Source organism: Takifugu rubripes, chromosome 10 (assembly GCF_901000725.2).
Source record: "Takifugu rubripes chromosome 10, fTakRub1.2, whole genome shotgun sequence".
NCBI classification, from domain to species: domain Eukaryota; kingdom Metazoa; phylum Chordata; class Actinopteri; order Tetraodontiformes; family Tetraodontidae; genus Takifugu; species Takifugu rubripes.
The window spans coordinates 4,274,628-4,294,437 of record NC_042294.1 but is presented as its reverse complement, the minus strand read 5'-3'; the positions used below and the strand labels follow the sequence as shown (position 1 = coordinate 4,294,437).

General features: G+C 41.8%; 1 protein-coding gene across 2 annotated transcripts in view; it reads left to right on the top strand.

The window, feature by feature from the left end:
• The window catches only part of cntnap2a (contactin associated protein 2a), a 212,935-nt gene that overhangs the window by 174,720 nt on the left and 18,405 nt on the right, over positions 1–19,810 (top strand). For both annotated transcript variants that reach the window (XR_003889730.1, XM_029842494.1), the window contains exons 16-19: positions 3,176–3,332; positions 4,838–4,965; positions 13,450–13,620; positions 17,834–18,052. Coding sequence is in view for 1 of the 2 variants with exons in the window: in XM_029842494.1 (XP_029698354.1) it covers positions 3,176–3,332; positions 4,838–4,965; positions 13,450–13,620; positions 17,834–18,052 (675 nt within the window). In the remaining variant the exon portion in view is untranslated. The remainder of the gene's footprint in view (positions 1–3,175; positions 3,333–4,837; positions 4,966–13,449; positions 13,621–17,833; positions 18,053–19,810) is intronic.

The following is a 19,810-nucleotide window of genomic DNA, read 5'->3' as shown; positions in this document are numbered from 1 at the left end:
TTGGATCCACTGACCTTTCAGTACACGGCTGGATCTGGATAGAATTACGCGTGTACCGTTGTCACAGACGAAGCTGCCCAATCAGGCAGAGTAAAATATAGGCAACTAACTTTTTCTCTGGAAGATTCTAGAGACTGAATATGAATTTATATACACGCCTCTGTTGCTCCTTCCTGTTGCTCCCCAGCTCATTTTTGGCAGTTGCACATCCCTCTGTGGTTCTTGCACATTAAATATGCCTCATTATGGTGCTCTGAGGTATACTTCTCAAGGCTATATGAACAGCAGGGTTGTTGCAATGCGATGTTTGACAAATTGGACATTTGGGCTTCATGTCGGAGTCTGTAATAAAACTGGGTAGGGTGGTAAAAGAAGCAAACTGAAGGTGGGTCTTTATGATCGCGCTTACAGTATATCCAGGAGGGGGTGGGGGATTGAGTCTGTAGGATGTCGATTGTGTGCTGACCCCTAGAGCTGCTCTGTCAGGTGTGCAGACTCGAGTCAAGGTTGAGTAGATGGTTTTGGTATCAACCTGGAGGCAACCCGGAGGAAGACAAGCTTTCCCCTCCTTACTTGCTGTGAGCATTTTCTGCCTGGTCGGACAGAAAGCCCAGCAGGATCATTTCTTAAACCCCTGATCTACATTAGTAGACTTTGTTGCAGTGTTGGACATTTGCAGGGTATCAGCTTTAAAAAGCACAACCTTAACTGCATTTCTTAATACTGCAGTGATAGTATATTTATTTTATGCTTTTTTGCAGCAGAGCTTTATGTTCTGAGCTGTTGTTAAACATTTGGCAACCTGGGAATAAAATAACTTGTTTTCAGCCCTTCCCTGCCTATAAGGCAGTGAAAAGCACTCTATAAGCTGAGAGTGAGAGTTTAAAATGGGTTTATGATTAAAAAGTTAAGAGTTGCTTCTTTTGCTCTGATCTACAGATCACAACATTACAGTAAACAACACAATGTTACAGTAAAAATCCACCTGATCACCGTAAAAGTAAAAGTATTCCATTATGTTTTGGTCGGACATAAGGAGCACATTTGACTTGACACAATGAGGATAACAAGCACTCTCTTTTTTCATTGATGTCCTCATTCTCCATCCTTTCTCCATCCTTCCTTATCGCACGAGTCATGATCTGCTGCCCTCCATCTTTGTCTTTCCTTGTAATCTGTCTTTGCTAAGGGAGCCTGTGTGGCTCCGTGGCACGAGATAAAATGCAGACATTAACCTCTCTGAGGAAGCAGATAAGCAGATTAGTATCTGCCGGTGTGGGTAAATGCATGTTTCTGGATATTGTTGAGGCTGTGATGTTTTAACATTGTCTGATCCCCTGTGACCATTCAGCAGCATACTTGATGGTTAAACTGGGGACTTTATACTTCTTAGAATGGTTCTGATGATTGTGAAAACAAAATCATCACCTGTAACCATCTGTTGCACAACTCCTGGTCTTTGTGAATTCTTCAATCTCACTGAACCTGTTTTAAGCCTCAAACTCACTGAAGCCCACAGAGACTCCAGCAGAGCCTCCCCCTGGCAGCACCCTCCCTCTGCCACTCTTCATCTCCACTGTGCTAACCTGATTCCTCCTCCCCTCCCATACATCTCCATCCATCCGTGTCGCTCTTCTATCCTTCTGCCTTCCTTCCTCCTGTGGGTTTTGGCAGAGCTTGAACGGTAATGCCATGAGACTCAGGCTGGCACAACGCGAGGCCCCCATCGCACCCGATGGTGTCCTCCAACTCCTCTTCACTTCTGTTTTCTGCAGTCACTCATCCTAAAAAATGGGTTAAACGGAGGATGAAGGCAGGAAGAGGTCTTTTCACCTGACAAAAACACACTAGTTACCATAGTTCTGCACAACTATGAAGTGCAAAACAGCTACTGGTACTTATATGGCAACACTGTGTTTTATTAGTTTATTTAATTATTCTTTTAGGCAGGTACATTTGAGATGCTTCAGAATGATTTTGTGTCCATCAATCTCAACTGTGTTGCACCTTGACTTGAGCTCTATCTATCTTCATTCTTTACTGTGTGTTTTTGGAGCCATAGAGAGCCCCACATTCTGTCGTGTGAGGATATGCTCAACATCTGGTTGTGGTGAATTCAGATGCTACTTTGACACTGGAACCAAAACAGCAGTCTAGCTTGATTGCACCTTGATAAGAAGAGATGTGTGTACTTCTTTGAAATGAGCCAAATCCACTTCAGGGTTGAGATGAATAATTAAGAAGACAAGAGCTCAGTTTACTTGGTTGGAACTCAGCGATCACAAACAGGACTCCCACACAGGCACATTAGATGCCAGATAAAAGGAGAGGATTGTCAAGTCTCCTGAGTCTTGTGTAATCCTACTGACAGTGACTCGTCTGAATGCTGGCCTGAAGAGAGAGGAGACTAATACCCTCCACCAAGCCCACACACTCACAGACCAGGCATCACAAGCCTTCTGCTGGAATTAAGCTCCAGTTCAGAAAATCAAATGTGTAATAGGAAAAAAAAAGTCCCAGTGCAACTGTTCAGCATTTAGTTACTTTGGATTCCACTTAAAAAAAATGCCACAGGAGATATCACTGTCTGCTGGAAACTGTTGTATTGATAGCGACAATGTAGCATATTTCTCCAGAATAAAGTGGTTAAATTGTTTTATTCACTATTGTGCTTATTTCCAGGGTTGTAGTTGGATTAAATACTTTCGTCCATATTTTCACAACAAAATCCAAGAAAGCGAGACGGGGAAGCCTCAGCTTGTAACTGCATTCTAAAATATCAGTCCACATGTGTGTTTGGGTGCCTCTTCTGTGCACATCTGCTATTGTAGTCACACGTTTGTAGAGACGTCTGTAATAACACAAACAACAAATGTTAGTGCATCGCTGAACCTATGAGTTAGTGCCTCTCAAAAGTCACAGGTGGGGATGTTTGAGCGCACCTGCCACTCTCAAGGGCATTTACTATCCATCTGCAAAAAGCATGTTGGGTGAAGGAATTGCTTTCTCCATGCAGCCCCTTTCTGAAAATATAAATCACATTAATGCAACAAAGGCCTCACAATACTTAGCGGTTTAACAATTAACACTTCTAATGTGTGGAAGTTTGGACAGCTTAGTGACACCGTTTAGAAAATTTCTTGTTGCTTTGAGCTTGTTTGTGTTTCCTCAACAGACGGGACCCCTTACACGTGGTGGGTGGGTCGAGGTAATGAGAAGCACTTCTACTGGGGAGGCTCAGAGCCTGGGATCCAGAAATGCGCCTGCGGGATGGCGAGGAACTGCACTGACACCAAGTACAACTGCAACTGCGATGCAGACCATGAGCTGTGGTAAGGGATGAATAAAATCAAAGGGATGAAAATCATCAAACATAGCTGAACTCTTGAGAGTCCTTCTTCTTGAAAAGAAAAAACACAAATTTGATGTGGAACTACTTTATACTTTATGTTTGGATTAATCTATGGTTTTATTTTGGTATTGAAAAGTCCACTACCTTCAAGGGCTGGGTCTTGGAATCCTCCACAACCACTTCAAAAGAACTGCACTTCATAATGGATCTTCTCTTTGAATTAATCTCAGTGGGCAAAGTAGTCATGAAGGTTACTTCATCACAAAGTTCCTATGGTCTTTAAAAATAGGATGTTCTGATAACGAAGAATTTTCTTCCACGGATAAAAAAAATTCCACTTTAGCCAGAAACAATGTAACTGTATGGCTAATCAACTGTAAAAAGACCACATCGCTTTAGTAAATGAAATGGAACGTGAAATATTTCATTGGCATTGTAGGTTTACAGTGACACTTTCACTGTAATTCTAATGTTTGCATTAATCTATAAACTCAGAGCCAGAAGGACGCAAAGGTGTCCAATTTCAGAGCGTAACGTGAGCAAATGATGAATGCCACCATTAATGATGTGTTTATTTAAGCGGGCCATTTGCCTCCGGAGCAACAGTTTGTGTTCCAAAGCTCTTTTAAGCAGCTGACGGATCTTCTCATTAAAGAGATTGCATGGTTCTTCTTGGCTATGCACGTGTGCAGGCTGGACGCATGCAGTGAAAAGATTTCACTTGTTCAATTCCAACATCTGTAAAACGGATGACATTTAGCATATGTCGCACTCTGTCTTGTTTTCTCCATTAATAATATATGCATTAATGTCTCATTGTGTGGATGAGTGAGTTTTTGAAAAATCCTCCATTCAGTTATTTCCACTCATTACCCATATTTTGGCAGCGTGTAAAAACGCACATACATACAGGGGCCATAAATGGGATTGTGCTCTTAGTTCCAGTCAGCAAAGAATATCAAGCCATTATTTTATAAATGATTTCTTGTGAATTAAAAATTCAGCATTTGGAAGCATGACTTGTGGTATTATTATGCTATTGTCAATGGAAAAAAAGTTTTTCATAATATCTGAGTGATTTTGTTTCATTTCCTCATCCATAAATTGATTAATATTTGGTTTCATCCACTCATTTTCTCTCTCCCTCCCTTGCGCTTTCCCTCGTGTGGAGTGTAGACTTAATAAGTGCCACACAGGAGACATGATCCACCATTAAAACATGTCTTCAGTCATTTCATCATATCTGGACCTTTGATTCTCCCTATCCTCTTAAACACTGCTGTGATGGTGAAGAGGCGAGAGTGGAGAACACTGAGGTGAAAAGAGAACCGATTAACCCAGTGAAATTTTAGCTCAACTTTGACTGGCCCACTTTTTTCATTCTTTATATTTCCAGCCGACTATAACCAACGTACAGCCAGTTAAGCATTTTTGTTATGGTTATTATCATAACTAAAAACTGTCCATCTGCTTTTTTGAACGCAGGAGAGAAGACTCTGGTCTTTTGGTATATAAAGAGCATCTGCCAGTCAGCCAAGTAGCTGTGGGTGACACCAATAGACCGGGCTCGGAGGCCAAACTGACTGTTGGACCACTACGTTGCCAAGGAGACGGTAAGTCCTGGGTCATACATACAGTAGCCATATTGTTGATGCAGTAGTGAATATTATTTTCAGGACATGGATCTGCAATAAGTACTCAGCACTGTCAAAGTACTTCATTTTTGATACTTAAATGTTTTGTTGTCCACGGTGTTGAAATCATTCACAGGAAGAACATGTGTGTCGACCTACGGTTTTGAAAGCAAATCCACATAACATACAACAAACAGTAAATTAAACCCTGGATGGTAGATAAAGATGTGGATTTACTTAAATAGTTTAGAACACATTGACCTGGTAAGAAGAAAGCGAGCTGTTAACCATGTGTTCAGGCTGCAGGACACAACAAGTTTCTGTAGAGATGGTCAGAAGATCAGGAAATTTACCAGGAGCTAAATCACACTTAGAAAAGACTTTAAAACGTACAGCAAGATAAAAAAAAATCTAAAAAGGACCGAGCTCTCTGGATTAACCGCAGATGCAGGAGAGACCTTAGAGCGAGAGCGAGACGCCCGCGGTAACAGTGGGTTAATTAAGAGGAAATGTCTGCGTTAATGACTTTGTCCGTGGCAGCTGCAGAGACGGGTTGTTTCATTTTCAAAATAACTCTCAGCTGGATGCTGAGACACGACTGCAACACCTCCTCCGACAGCTCATCAAAGCGTGACTCAACAGATCACCCCAGTCGCTGCAGCAGAGCTCCTGCTCCGGACCGGCGGCGTGCAGCTCGAAAACAAAGAATTTCTTTTTTCTGATGCGAACATGAAAGAATTTCCATGACGGCAGCAATGATAACGGCTATAACCTGGACTGCAGAGCAATAACCGCTGTTGCTCCACGTCTCTGCAGAAACATTTGTTAAAACAAGTGAAGCTCCGCTGCATGTGCAATGAATCTGAGGTCGCAGTCTATGTGTTTTTTTCAATAAAAGGTCAATTTGGAGTTTCCAGATTTTAATTAAAACTGAATAAATTTACATGAGATTATTCACTGTCAGGAGAGCAAAACTTTGGGGATTTAGATAACGTTTGAGGAAGGATATTCTTTAAGAAGGGACGCCTGTGTGTGTGTGTGTGTGTGTGTGTGTGTGTGCGTGTGTGTGTGTGTGTGTGTGTCTCTGTGTGTCTGTGTGTGTGTGTCTGTGTCTGTGTTTAATGGAACAAACAGCATTTATAAAAGAGAATCTTTATTGTCATTTGATGCAACTGAAAGCATATTTAAAAATGTGTGTACAGAGCAAAGGATATTTAGTTGCCCTTGACTACTAATTAGATGTTTTGTTTTTTTTAAAAAGAAAGAAAGATAACTGTCAACTTAATCTGTCTCTCCTAATTTGGAAGATTTTTTTTTACTTTGTAATAACAGAGGACATTGAAGATTGAGGTTGAAGTTTCTTTAAGAATATTAAAAAAAAGATGCAGACATTGTTTGTAAAAACAATGTTGAAAGAGATTCATCTTTTCCAACAACTACAGACTTGATGGTCTTCGGTTTTAGTTGTGTTTTTATTTAATAGTGTGTGTGTTTGTGTGTGTGTGTGTGTGTGTGTGTGTATGTGTGTGTGTGAGAGAGAGAGAGCATGAGAGAGACACAGTAGGTAGATGATGTAAACATACTGTATACTATAAATGCTTTTTGCTGATGTCCCATCAGAAACAGTAGTTTGCAAGGAGACACGACACACATGCACAGGCACACACACACATTTTCTCTCTATTAATTGTTGCCACATTATTCCCTTTAGGTCGACTACAAGACACACACTGATTGGGCTGTTCTATTATAATGAGTGCCCCACTCCCCACCCAGCCCCCGCCTGACCCTATGCTAATTCACATGGCTGCACTTTGTCACGGTGCTCCATGCCGTGCGCCCGTGCTTCACTTGACACAGATTGATGGCGCAGCGATCATGATGCATCTGCTGTGCGTGGCTAAATGAAACATTTATTATTCTGAACCTGAAAGGGCTTCACAGCAATCTCGTAACAGTCAAGGTGATGATGGAAATGATGTAGACGTGATGATGTTCAGCCATACGCTTTGGAAGGATGGGCGCGATAACTGTAGGCTGTTGTGTTTTGGGAATTTTAGGTCTTGACGTTTCAGCCTGGTGTATTGGAGTATTTTGGTGCAGCCTGAGCCACCATTCTGACCCCTTCCTTTGCCCTCCGGTCACGTGATTGCCTCTCTGGCTTCCACTTTTAAATCCAAGCTGTGTTTGTTTATCTGGGTCTCTATTCCTGCAGAGATTTCATGGCTTGAGGAGATATTCTATCCAGCTGGGGGGTAAGGAAACATGGTGGGCTTTGGCCAGGTTGGTTAATACACCCTCTCTTTATTTATTGTTTTTCAGCTTCTGCCATCCAGGAATAGGACCAGTTTGGTCTAGGCGTGAACTACAGTACTTTTCTTTTTCTAAAACAATTTCATAAGTAGATAGTGTCCTAGCTGCATTCTTATCCATTTTTATTTTTAGAAATGCTCTTTTATAGGAGTATAAATATTGAAATATCGCTGGAAATATTTGGGAGTTTGCTACCCACTAGTGGTGCTATTATGAATTACATAAAATTGACTAGTGTGTGTGTGATGGAGGGCACCAGGACATTCTCACATGTATCTGCAGGTAACCTGCCAGAAAAGGTTTGTCAGTGGGACAAATTTAAGGATGCCTGACATGACACCCGATCTGCTCAGAACAGGAATCTACCCATCAAGGCTCAACCACAAGGCTGCAGCAAGATCTGTGGTTTCATGCAGATGTAGGATTCTTTTGTCCTCTTAAGGACCAGCATTCTGGAGTCAGTGCAGATAATTAGTCCAGTGTCACAGGACTCAAAACATTCGTCATATGTTCATTTATCTCCCGTCTGTGGGTGCTTAATCAAGTCGTACTTGTGTTTCACATCTTGAGAAAACGGAGCTGCATAACATCTTAAAAAAATGTTTTGTCTTTCTTAAGTTGGGTGTCTCTCCTGAGATGGAGTAGACAAAAACAGAGTGGATATGACATCTTCACCGTGCATGATTTAACAGAGACTCGCACACACAAATAAAAATGTGGGTTCCTGAATAAAATTATGTCCTTCGATGAGCAAAGCAAATATGGATTTAATCCGTAGTTGTTGGCGAAATGATCATTAATTTAATAGGGCTTTATATATTATCTATTGAAGACTTGTTTTTCATTGTAAAGGTAATAAAGGAGTACAACTGTGCAATCTCAGGGAGTTATTGCTGATACGGACATTCTTACTCAGATAGTTCTGCATTTAAATTCATGACGGAACAATGCTAAGAATCGTCCAGTTTTATGGATCTCTTCCACTGAAGTTTTAACTCTCATTTTTATCTATTAGCCAGTCTACCTATCCATTCATCCAGGAGACGGGAAGTGCCCTGGTTCTGTCCAGGGTGCAGAACATGACAGAATACCTGCCCTCGCTCCACACTGGTGCAATCTCATTACGGCCCCTTCATCAACAATCTGGCGTCAATCTTGCTAACGTTGGCGCCATCGGAGAGCTGCCGAACGTATAAACAAACCAGGACTTAATGACCCATGACATCACATCTGTTTGTGTCGGTGGGTCCATTCTGGGGCAATATGTGTACAGCAAAGCGTCTCCTCTATTGGTGTCGGGGAAGCATATTCTCTTTGTCTCACTCTATCGAAATATTGAGAGGCCAAATTGACAAAGTAACTTTAAAATGAACATGACTTTGAGCTATGTTTGGGGTAAGGCTAGCCAGGAACACAGAGCGTGCATTATATATTGGTCTATTAAAGCCTATTAAACATATATTTAAAAATTCACACGTGAATAGGTAGTCTTTATATGATTGATGCTTCTCAGTAAGACCAACGATGATTGGCTGCCACATAATGAGTTTTTGTAGGCAAATGACTAATGTGTCGGCCAGTCGGGGAAAGTTGTGCTACAGTACTTTTGTGAGACGCGTGTGTGCGTGCTTGAAATTTCTGTGGTGCACGTGCACTTTGCGGATGTGCACGTGCACCCCCGTCCTGTGGTATTAATGATGCCCATTTCCATAGCTGGTTTAAAAGGCAGCCTATAGAGTCACAGGGAGACAGAGAAGAATTAGCCCCATTTTTGTTAAAAGGGTTTTGACACTTTAATGGATGGAAATTAAAATGAATGACATCAAATGAAGCAAAGCAGAATAAGTTCTGTTATTAAAATGTAATGCATGTTTTATGAGACTCACTTGGCCTCATGGCTGGCCACTAGTAAAAGCTTCCAAACCTCACCTGTGATTTTTATTAACTTATTTGTAACATTTATGTTCATGTTATAAATGTATATATTACCAAAGAAATGTCTCATTGTAGCAATAAAGTCACAATTTAGAGGCACAGACAGGTTTTCTTGCCTCTAATTATTAAGCCAGAGAAAGTTTGCAAGGGATTAATTCATTCCATTTCTCTTTCCTGAGTAAACTTTTATTTCCTGCCGTCTCACCTTTTGTGGGATTTAATCTCTGAAGGTTTTGTGCTAAAAGTGTACGACAAGCAAGAAAATTTCACAGAGGAGCTGAACGACTTTATGCGCCTCAAAGGACAGATAGAGATTACCTCAAGATTCCGATGCCTCGACCGTAAAATTACACGCCACAGATGACTCAATTATGCGCAAATGAGATGAAATGCAGGTCTCAATGGAAAGTGATAAAAATGAACAAGGAAGAAACTAACGCACGCCGTTTTGCGCTGCTGAGCCATACGTGGAAGCTCAGCTGTATCTGGGCTTTCTCCTGAGGGACACTTTCAAAGAGAGGTACCAGTTGGATGATGCTATTGTTAGCGCTTGGACTGAAAAGGTTCATAACAACTCACACCTGCACCTGACAGAAGTGCAAGAAAAGGTCACGAACCCCCAACAACCAGAAAAATGATTAATCTTTGCATGCGATCAGCACAGGGTTTTAGTCCACAAACACGAGCGTCACGCTGAAACAACATGCAAAAGGTGTTAGAATGCCACCAATGTACTGTACCCATAACCAACATGACCCTACATCGGTAGGATTGTGTGTAGGATTCTGAAAAAGATGTTGTTCCAGGACCACAACTGTGCAGTCAGGCCTTCCTTCCTTTCCCATTAACACAGAGTAAAGTTCTACTTTTCATTAACCCTGATTCAGATTAAAATTGAGTTGACTTATTTGTGCAAAGGGAATGAAAGCACCACAAAAGCATCACAGAATCATAAATCATGAAAATAATTGGAAGAAACTACCTACAACTTATTAAATTCTGATTAATCAGGTTGAGCATGGACAAATAAAAATTTTATAGTCTGGTTTCAACTGTAAACGTCACCATAAATGTATATCACAACAGCACTCATACAGCAGGCTGTATGATTGTTTTCTTCCTCTGATGTGGACCCCTTATTGTCACTATGGTGAGGGAAGAAAAAGTGCAATAAAGCCTGATGTTGACTGATGTCCTCCTACATGTCTGCTTATATAAGATCTTCTGACTGCACGCTCGCAATCCTCCACCAAAGTTACTTCCCTGAAACTGTATGTAAGGTTTAGGCCTGTAACATGGATGGAATGGCAGCGGCCTTGATAGTTTTGCCTCATTTAAAACGCAAAATTATTTTTGTTAACGAAGCTTGCAACAGGAGGACAGGATGTGGAATTCAAAGTTTTACAGACAAATTTAGAAAAACAATGTTTTTTTTTTCATTTTAGATTCATCTTAAACACTTATAGCAGCTGGAAAATGTTTTTGTTCCTCTGCTTCTTGGCTTCATAAATAACTTCAAGTCCATTTTGGAAATGAGACCCCTATTTTCCACTTTTTCTTGAATATTGTAGAGTTCTTGTCTGCATCGTTAAGTGGTCTGGATTTAATAGAATACCAGAGACCATTTTGTCTCTTAAAGAAAGAAAAGATCCGCCGAAGGCCCATTATCCTGTTTTCCGCCAAATTAAATGTCTTATATTTGAGCAGATCGGCGACAGAGGAAGTGGAGCTGAGACACTGAGACATGTTGTCCTCAGCGGCAGATGACAAATTGATGGAGGACATTTAGGAGAGAATGTCATATTTATAAAACATAATTCTGGTGCATTATTACGCGCTGGTTTTCTGGTGTCTAACCTCCCAGCTTTCATGTTTCACTCACTCACTCACTCACTCACTCACTTACTCACTCACTCAGCACATTTTCTCACTCGCACTCACTTTCTACCGCTTGTTCCTCCACTGAGGGTTGCGGGGGGACTGGAGCCTATCCCAGCACAATGGGCGGAGGCAGGGTACTGGACGCCAGTCAATCGCAGGGCTACCACGTATAGACAAACAACCATTCTCTCTCACACTCACACGGGCAATTTAGAGTTTCCAATTAGCCTAATCCCCAATCATGCATGTCTTTGGACTGTGGGAGGAAGCCGGAGTACCCGGAGAGAACCCACGCAGGCACAGGGAGAACATGCAAACACATTTTTTAATGATTATTTCACTTTGGCTGCAGTATCACATTTACGAATTATGACTGTGAGGTGTGAATGCTGATTTTGTTGATTGTGGCTGTTTGATTTTAATGTCTCAATGATCCTGGTTGATCACTGATGTATCGTTAACGTTATGGGCTGTCGAACCTCTACAAATATCTGCATACATTTGTAGTGCAGGTACATATATTCTTTTATGTACCAGGTCTTTTCCTCTTTCACCTGTTCTATTCTTTCTTTCTTAGTTTCTTAGTTGTTTTCAATGTTGTTCTGTTTATTTGTCTTGTTTTGTTGTGCTTGTTTGCTAGTTTGTGAGTTTCCCAGCAGTCAGCGCCAACATTCATCTATAAAATAAAGGTTAAATCTTCACCAGTTCACCAGACTCTGACAAAGTAAAATCTGTCTGGCACCAAAAGGCATCCTATTGCCGATGCTGCTGCCTTGCTGTTGGACAGGACTAGGGTAAAAAGTAAATAAATAAAATAAAAATAATGAATAATTCAGTGGAAATTGGCATCTTTTCTTCCCAGAGTTCATTCTGCTGTCTCTCTTTGCATCTCTCATCTAAGATGTCAGAGTCTTTTCTCTCTAAATTTCAGTTTCCATTTTTCTGATGTTCTTTTTGTCCCACTGTCCTTCTGAAGCAGGACTGTCCTCGCTGTTGTGTCTCGATTTCCTTGTGTTCCTTTGACGACTTTGGCAACCTTCTTTGTGCTCTCTCCCTCGGAGCATTAAACTTTTAGCCTATGTGTTGGGCAATTATCAGCTATGTTTTTGATTTCATTACATCTCAGTGGTCAGGCGTTTTATCCATGTGATAAACCCAAAGAATCAAATCAATTAATTCTTCACATGGGCAGGAATGTAACCCTTTTAATGTCTTCCACGGAAGCCTTTCATTCCACCAATAACTGCCATGTGCGGCCTCCTTCCTCTTTCATCTTACATTAACACTTTGCTGTAATTAGAGACAAGGGGGCGGTGATGTGGCTTCAAATGCATCCGTCACAAAGAAACCAAGTGGTCCAAAGTCACGTGTGCGTTTCTGTGCATGTGTGTGGGCGCTTGGCCGCTACATGCCCTCGCATCCCGTCACCGGGGGGAAGGAAAGGGGACGAGCGAGGAGTTCAGCCCTGTCACGGGGGGGGCTGCTTATCACACTCAACCATAAACACATAAAGCATAGACACAGATGCATCCCCACCTTTCAAAGAAACACTCTCACCTGAGGACACACAAACACGTGGAAGCTGCAGTTTATTTAACTATTTGGACAAGATCTGTTTACATTTTTTGATCTGGGCTAACAGCATTGATCATTTATCATCAGTTTGTATTTTTGCAGTTTTCAATTTTCTGATCAGTTTTTCTCCAAGGTCATGGCAGTAAGTTTGAAACACGTCCCTCCGGGCAGCTGATTTTTGCTCTCCCGCTCTACTTCTTGCCCTCCACTTGCCCCCAGCTCCACGCGTTATCTGCCCTCTGCCTGACTTTATCCCACTCTTCTCCATCATGTCTTCAATATTCTGTCCTCTCACCCATGTGTGGTCCTTTTTTCTGTCCTCTCCACATCGAGCGATGGAACAGAGACGGTGAGAGGAGAGGGGGCCGCCGAGACATCGGTTCATCAACCACAGTCTGATAATTCATCAGCAGCTGTTTAACAGGCTGATACTTTGTCTTTATTAGCAGCCTCACGTTTCATTTTGTGAAAGTTATGAGGGAAGAAGTGCCTATCAAGAATACCCTCAGGCCCCGATTTAAAGAATTAGATCTTTTCCCCTCATTTCTAAAGCCTTTTGTCAGTAGAATGAAGTTACAGGAAATTACAGAGGAATACGCAGAAAAAAAGTTATGAATTCATTTTTACAAAAGATGAGGCCCATTAAACAATGAATCGTGGATGTGAGGGAATACTGAGCAGAGATTGATACCTAATCCTTTGTGAATGGTCTGAATAGAAGGTAGAATTTTACCTTTGTTCCTTTTTTTCTCCACACAGTCGACTACTGGAACGCTGCATCGTTCACCACCCCATCATCCTATCTGCACTTTGCCACCTTCCAGGGTGAGACCAGTGCTGACATCTCTTTCTATTTCAAGACCAGCGCGCCCTACGGTGTCTTCCTGGAAAACCTGGGGAATACTGACTTCATTCGCTTGGAGCTGAAATGTAAGATGGCAATTTTTACCCTGCAAAGTGCACTTTCTGGAGTACACACAAACACACACCGGCGCCCTTTCGCTTCTGTCTTTGTGAAGTCATTCAAAGACATAACACTTTCTCCAGATGACACTAACATTAATCCAATTCTAACCTGAGCCTTCACTCCAAGTCCAAGCATTTGTGAGGACCAGCCAAAATATCCTCAGTTTGCTAGTAGTGTGCACATTTTGTACAGTACACACCCACATACTGTAACAGTTGTCCTGATTATTGTACTATGTTGTGTGATTGCACAATCTTTTATTTATGGTCATTGGTGTGTGCAATAATTAAATCCATTATGAACATTTGTCATGCTTTTCCATCGATGGCAAAACTCATGGATCTGTGCAAGCACACACAAGAGTTACTTCTTTTATTGTGTGTAAATTAGAGGCATTTCAGTCCATACATACATACATACTAATGTCTATAATGCTGCTGTTGAAAAGGACAAAATACATGTAATTGAGTGCTGAGATTGTCGCCTAAATAGAATGCAAGAAATGATGATGATGGTAGAGAAGGTATAAAACATTAGAATCAGAACAAGTGGCAGACCTTCTGTAGCACCCTGTCATTCAGCACTTTTCACTGATTATGTTCCAATGGCTCAACTTGACAACTCAGCCGTCTCCACAGAGACACATTGACGATGAATGTATAATATCCGACTCCAGATTAATCTGCAAGCTCCATGTTGGCTGACAGGGCTTCCGTGCACACCACTTTGCATGTAAAAAAGGCTGACAGCATTTCTTTTCATAGCCATTTCTCGCCCGGTAGCCATTTTGTGTCGAGGCGCCAGCCGGTGTAAACGAGTGGAAAGAGGATATTTGTGCTAATGTGCTTCCTGAAGCCAATACGCTGAGAAATGTATGATGGTTTCCGGCCTAAAAGTTCAGTGATGCTTTTATTTTCTGACCCAGTCTTAGAGATTAAGTTGAAAAAGTAAGATTCCACACGTCCATTGGTGAAAAAATAAAAATAATGTGCTGACGCTGTACTACAGCAGGGGGGGTTTGTCTTGCAGACTTGTCTTGCCACAAACACACATATGAAGATATAGTGTTGTCAGAGCTGCACAGCAGGCCAGAGGAGATAGGGAGTGTGTCCAAGCATGTGTGTTTATGAGCATGTGTGTCTGCGGAGGCTTTAAAAATGCCCCGACATCGATTTCCTCTCTCTCTCTTTTGCTATCGTCCCACATTTAGCGCCGCAGCACACTCTCAGACATGCGGTCGCAACAGCACACAGGCACATGCTCACGCTCGTAAACACACACATAATCTCTGGCCTCTCGCCGCTGCAAAAACTGTATCTGCTGCAATCCTGTCAGGCCATGAAATGACTAGTATTAGCGCAGAATGGTGTGGTTGTGCAGTAGCAGGAGCTCGGCACCTCTGCAGATACACACAACTGTGTGAGCATACGTTACTGTGACCTCAGCAGATTCAGGTGGAATCTATTCCCCTTTTGAATTTTAATACTTGGCACAGAGTTATCGGAGGGGTAAAGATGAAGAAAGCCAATAATAGGATTGAGGACGGGAGTTTCTAAATACACAAATATGTTGCATCTGCCGGGCTGGAAGGAATTAGCATCTTTGTAGGGGCTGTAAGTTTGGTCAAAGTCTTGCCCAAAGGTCATTGAAATCCTCAGGCTGTGATCCCTCAACTCTGGAGTTCAGTGATTTACTATCCAACTGACTTTTAAAGCTGATGGAGCCCCAGTCACAAGTTACTTTAAGCGTAGGACTTTTAAAAATGATCAAATTTCAGTGGGTGGTTTCTGTAAATCCCATCTCAATGATCACCCAACAACCCCACACCCCCCACCCCCCGGCTTCCCAGCCTGTAATGCACTGCTTGGCCTCTTGGAGTATTGAAGTCCCTGTGCTCCAGTTCTGTGTGTGCGCCCATTGTACACCCTCTCCTCTGTGGCTCTTTTTTGTTTTCTGTGTAGACATCAGTCAGCATTCAGACTGTTTTGTAGTTTTCACCTGCATTCTCTGTCACATTAAAGTCCACAACTGAATTAAATTCAGTTTACCACTCCACTCGCATTGAGCAAGTTCCAGTCATCGAATTAATAGGCTTCCGCTTTCTTTCAGACAGGGATATCTCTTTATCCCTTTATGCAAATATGCTCACTCTAAGAAATAACAGTGGGGCTGTTTCAGGGTTATAAAGAGACTTTTCGTCACCAGCTAAGAAGATGAAATTATTGTGTATTCTATTTTACTGTCAACTGAAGGTTTAGTCACTTAAATTTGCTTTTTAAAAACATTTAGACTGAAGATCCAGCTGTGACAAGAGTAAAAACACAGAGAAAATTCAAATAGATAAAATGGCAGAGAAATGGAAAGTATAACAGGAGCTACAGAAGCATTAATGCAGTGGCATCTGTCTCACCTACACCGTTGACATCAATCTTGGCTATGCTAATAGAGGAAGCCTGTTCGATGCACGGAGGGCAGTTAAGTTTTTATTCCTGTCTGACATGTGCAGCATCCATCTTCCTTTTGCAGTGTAACTATCAGCCAACACGCACATGTATGCTGTTTATCATTGTTATAGCGACATTTGCATAGCTTTGTTTCTGTTGAGTATATGGGTTTGCCTCTTTCAACATTAAAAATAACTAATGTTCTGCCTGCATTGAAGACCTTGCTGTGCATTGTGAGTGTCGTAAAGCCTGTTGACATACTTATTCACTCCCTCTCACCGCGTTTGCATGAATTTGTTTCCCCTGCATGCTGTTTATTGTGGTTTTTTATCGTGGGTAGTAGAATGTTTAAGCATGTTCTGATTTATCTCACCAGTTAACGCACACCAAGGCAGCACTTTGTTAGATGATTTCTAGTGTCTTTGCATCTCATTTTAGCAGAAATGATGCTCGCAGGGCTTCAAGGAGAGAGTGATGGGGACAGAGTGAAGTGAAAAGACTAAAGGATGCGCATGCCAACGCTGGAGTGCACGCAGTAAAAGGAGAAACAAGCGTCAAACGAATTAGGGGAGAAATAAACAAGAGGAAGGAGAAAAGGGAAAAGGCAGTTAGAGAGAGTAAATGGGAATTTTAAAATGGATTTGAGGATTTTAAAAAGGTGGAAAAGATCGAGCATTCGACCAAAGCAACATTAAGAGGGAAAAATAATAAGGTTTATTGATTTGGCAAAGGGGATGACAGAAAAGTTCATTTCCACTTTGTCCACTACATAAAAAACATCCACATGAAATCATCCACTCTCATATCGGAATCTAATAGATCCATAATGAAGCAGTGACTTGGAGTCTTGAAGTAGTTATTTATCATTTCTATGACTGTACTACAGCCGCGCCAATAACCGCCATATGTCAGTGTCCAGAATATACGGCTTTTTTACTGCCGCCTCACACAAGCTGCGAAAGAGTGGAATCGGATTTTAATCTGACAATCACAAATGGTTTTCCTGGAACAAAACACAGCTCAATGTTTTCTTGTGGTTTCTTCCATCACTTCTTGTGTCAGAGTTTGAGAAAAAAAATCACAGGTGTTTTGCTGTGGAGCGCAGTTAATGAATGTCCCCTGTCTGCTCAGTACTATTGAATGAAAACCTCAGAATGTGGTCAAATGAAGATTTATTCACTCTGGATTTTATTTATTTACTTTAACATCGATTATTTACCTACAGGAAACACACATTCCCACACAAACATTGCTGACCTTATGACCTGCGGTGATTTGTCAGGCTGCCCCCTGTTGGCTGATTGAATTGAGGCTACTTTAAATTTTTAAATGAACCTAATGATGCAGTAAAACATCATTTACTTTATTTTTCCTCCCAAATTCTCTCCAAGGGTCATTAAAACAGGCATTTTACCAAAGTCTATTCACTCTTTTGAGTTCCTCTACTCTTCCTGAGTAGAAGGAAACTCAACTCTGTCATGTAACAGCAGTAGTTTATGGCATCTATCGACTCGTCTGGGAGATTAGACTCATCCAAAGCTGCAAGCAGCGGCTCACTGCAAAGCTGAAATCTATACAAGCCAAATAAATGGCCTTCAAAACAAATGAACCGTTAGATAAGACATTGAACACTAATTTACATCCAGAGTGGAGGTATGACAGAGCAGAGAGTTAGCAGTGTGGGAGATTAAACGTTCTTGTCTGTGTGACCCTTAAATGTTTCTTTGTGCAGCTCCCAATGTCGTCTCCTTCTCGTTCGACGTCGGGAACGGTCCTGTTGAGCTGACAGTGCACTCAGCGGGGCCACTCAATGACGACCAGTGGCATCGGGTGATGGCCGAGCGCAACGTGAAAGAGGCGGTCCTCCAGCTGGACCAGACGTCCCGGGCTGCCCGACTCGCTCCTGCTCAGGGACACACAAGGCTGGAGCTGTTCAGTCAACTCTACGTGGGTAAGTCACAGAAACAATTAACCACGACTTTGTGTGAATGACACACAGACAGTTTAATACCGTGTTTTATCAGCTGTGCTTAGAGGGGACATTCACAGGGACAAACACACCATAATTACTCCTTCTTATGTGTGGAAAGCACACATCATTCATCTAATTGTACTGGATTAAAAATTACCATTGTGCAGTCTTGGTTTACAGCCACGCTGCCCTCAGATATTAAATCAAGAGGCTACTGATTGTTTAAGACGTTAGAGATGTAAAACAGCCTTTGCTGGAGATCAGTGCTTTCTCTTTCAGGCCAGATTAGCCGCAGCTACTGCTAATTAAATTCATGGTAATCTGTCATTTTAGAACGTGTGATCAGAGTTTTAATAAAGTCAAGATGCAACCTCAGTGCTGAGGGCGTTCAGACCATCATTTAATTCAGTGATACTGTGGAGGTTGTTTCTTCAGTACTTGGACTTTCTCAGCATTAGGAAGAGATCAGTCTTCTGACTTTGTCTCTCTCACACTCTCTCACACTCATATATTCGTCAGGACCCAATGATCAGACCAATTACAGTAAAGCTGTCTGCTTTGTTCCTCGTGGTTTCTTCTCCAGCTCATCAGAAGTCCAGAGGGCAGGAGATCTGTCCAGTTGGCTCCCAGTGCTTCACTTCCTGTCTCTTTTGCCTTTTGTGCTGAGCTGTCAGAGCTCTGGGGCTAAAATAGTTTTAGGGATTTGAGGATAAAAGGAGGAGAAAAAGTGCTGAGCCGGATCAAAGTTCCTCACATCTTGTATAAAAGTTCTACCAGATTGTTCCATATTCCAATCAGGCCTCCCAATGTGATAGCTTTAGCCTCCTGTATCCCTCTCCGTAATATAATTTCATCATTTCACGGCTCCACTGCAGAGACATTTTCACCTCATCACATCTCTGTTCCCTTCTCAGTGTGTTTGTTCTTCCATTTAGTGTGATGGAAACCACTGGGACAGCTCTCCTCATTCTGTGGCTGTCAGATATGACAACGCCCAGCTAGCCATTCGGCCGTAACTGTATTCGTCCTGTCTTTTCCATCACTCGAACTGAACGGAAGGTGACAGTATCTTCCAAAGGCAGATTTCTAATCTCACTTTAATCCTCATTTGATGGTCACTGTACAAGTTCCAGTAAGACACACAGGAAGTCATCTGGTGCTGTGCCAAGTGGGTTTAGTCCTGGCCTCAGGAATCTGAAATTGAGTTGCTGTGGGGCTGATCAAGGGATCTGGGAAAGGCAGGGAGAGCCCTGCAGACAGGATTCTGTCTTTCTTTCTTTGCAGCATCTTCAAACATTTACTGTTTGGTTGATTTTGAGCTGCATTGAAAGGATGCGAAATTGCAATCCAAAAGCTTAAGATGAAAATGATTAAATAAAAAGTACTTGTATTATTCGTATAAACACACAGTGGGGAATACAAACTGCTTTCTCTTTTTCTCCTTGTTCTCCGACCCTTTTCTCTATCATCTGCTTCTCTTTTTCGCAATCAATATGCTCCTCATCAAGCATTTGATTGCTTTAGTGTTTACTGCACAGTGGCTCATTTGCTCTAATGGCCTTCAGAGTAAATGTTATACCATCAGCATGTTGTCATTTACTTCACACTGTTAAGTTTTAGCTCCCAAACTCATTTCATTCCTGCATTCACCCATGTTTGCCACCATCTGTGTTTTTTTCCCTCATTTCAAGTTCTGACAGATTTCTTTTTTGTTCAATTGTGGGTTTTTTCCTTCAG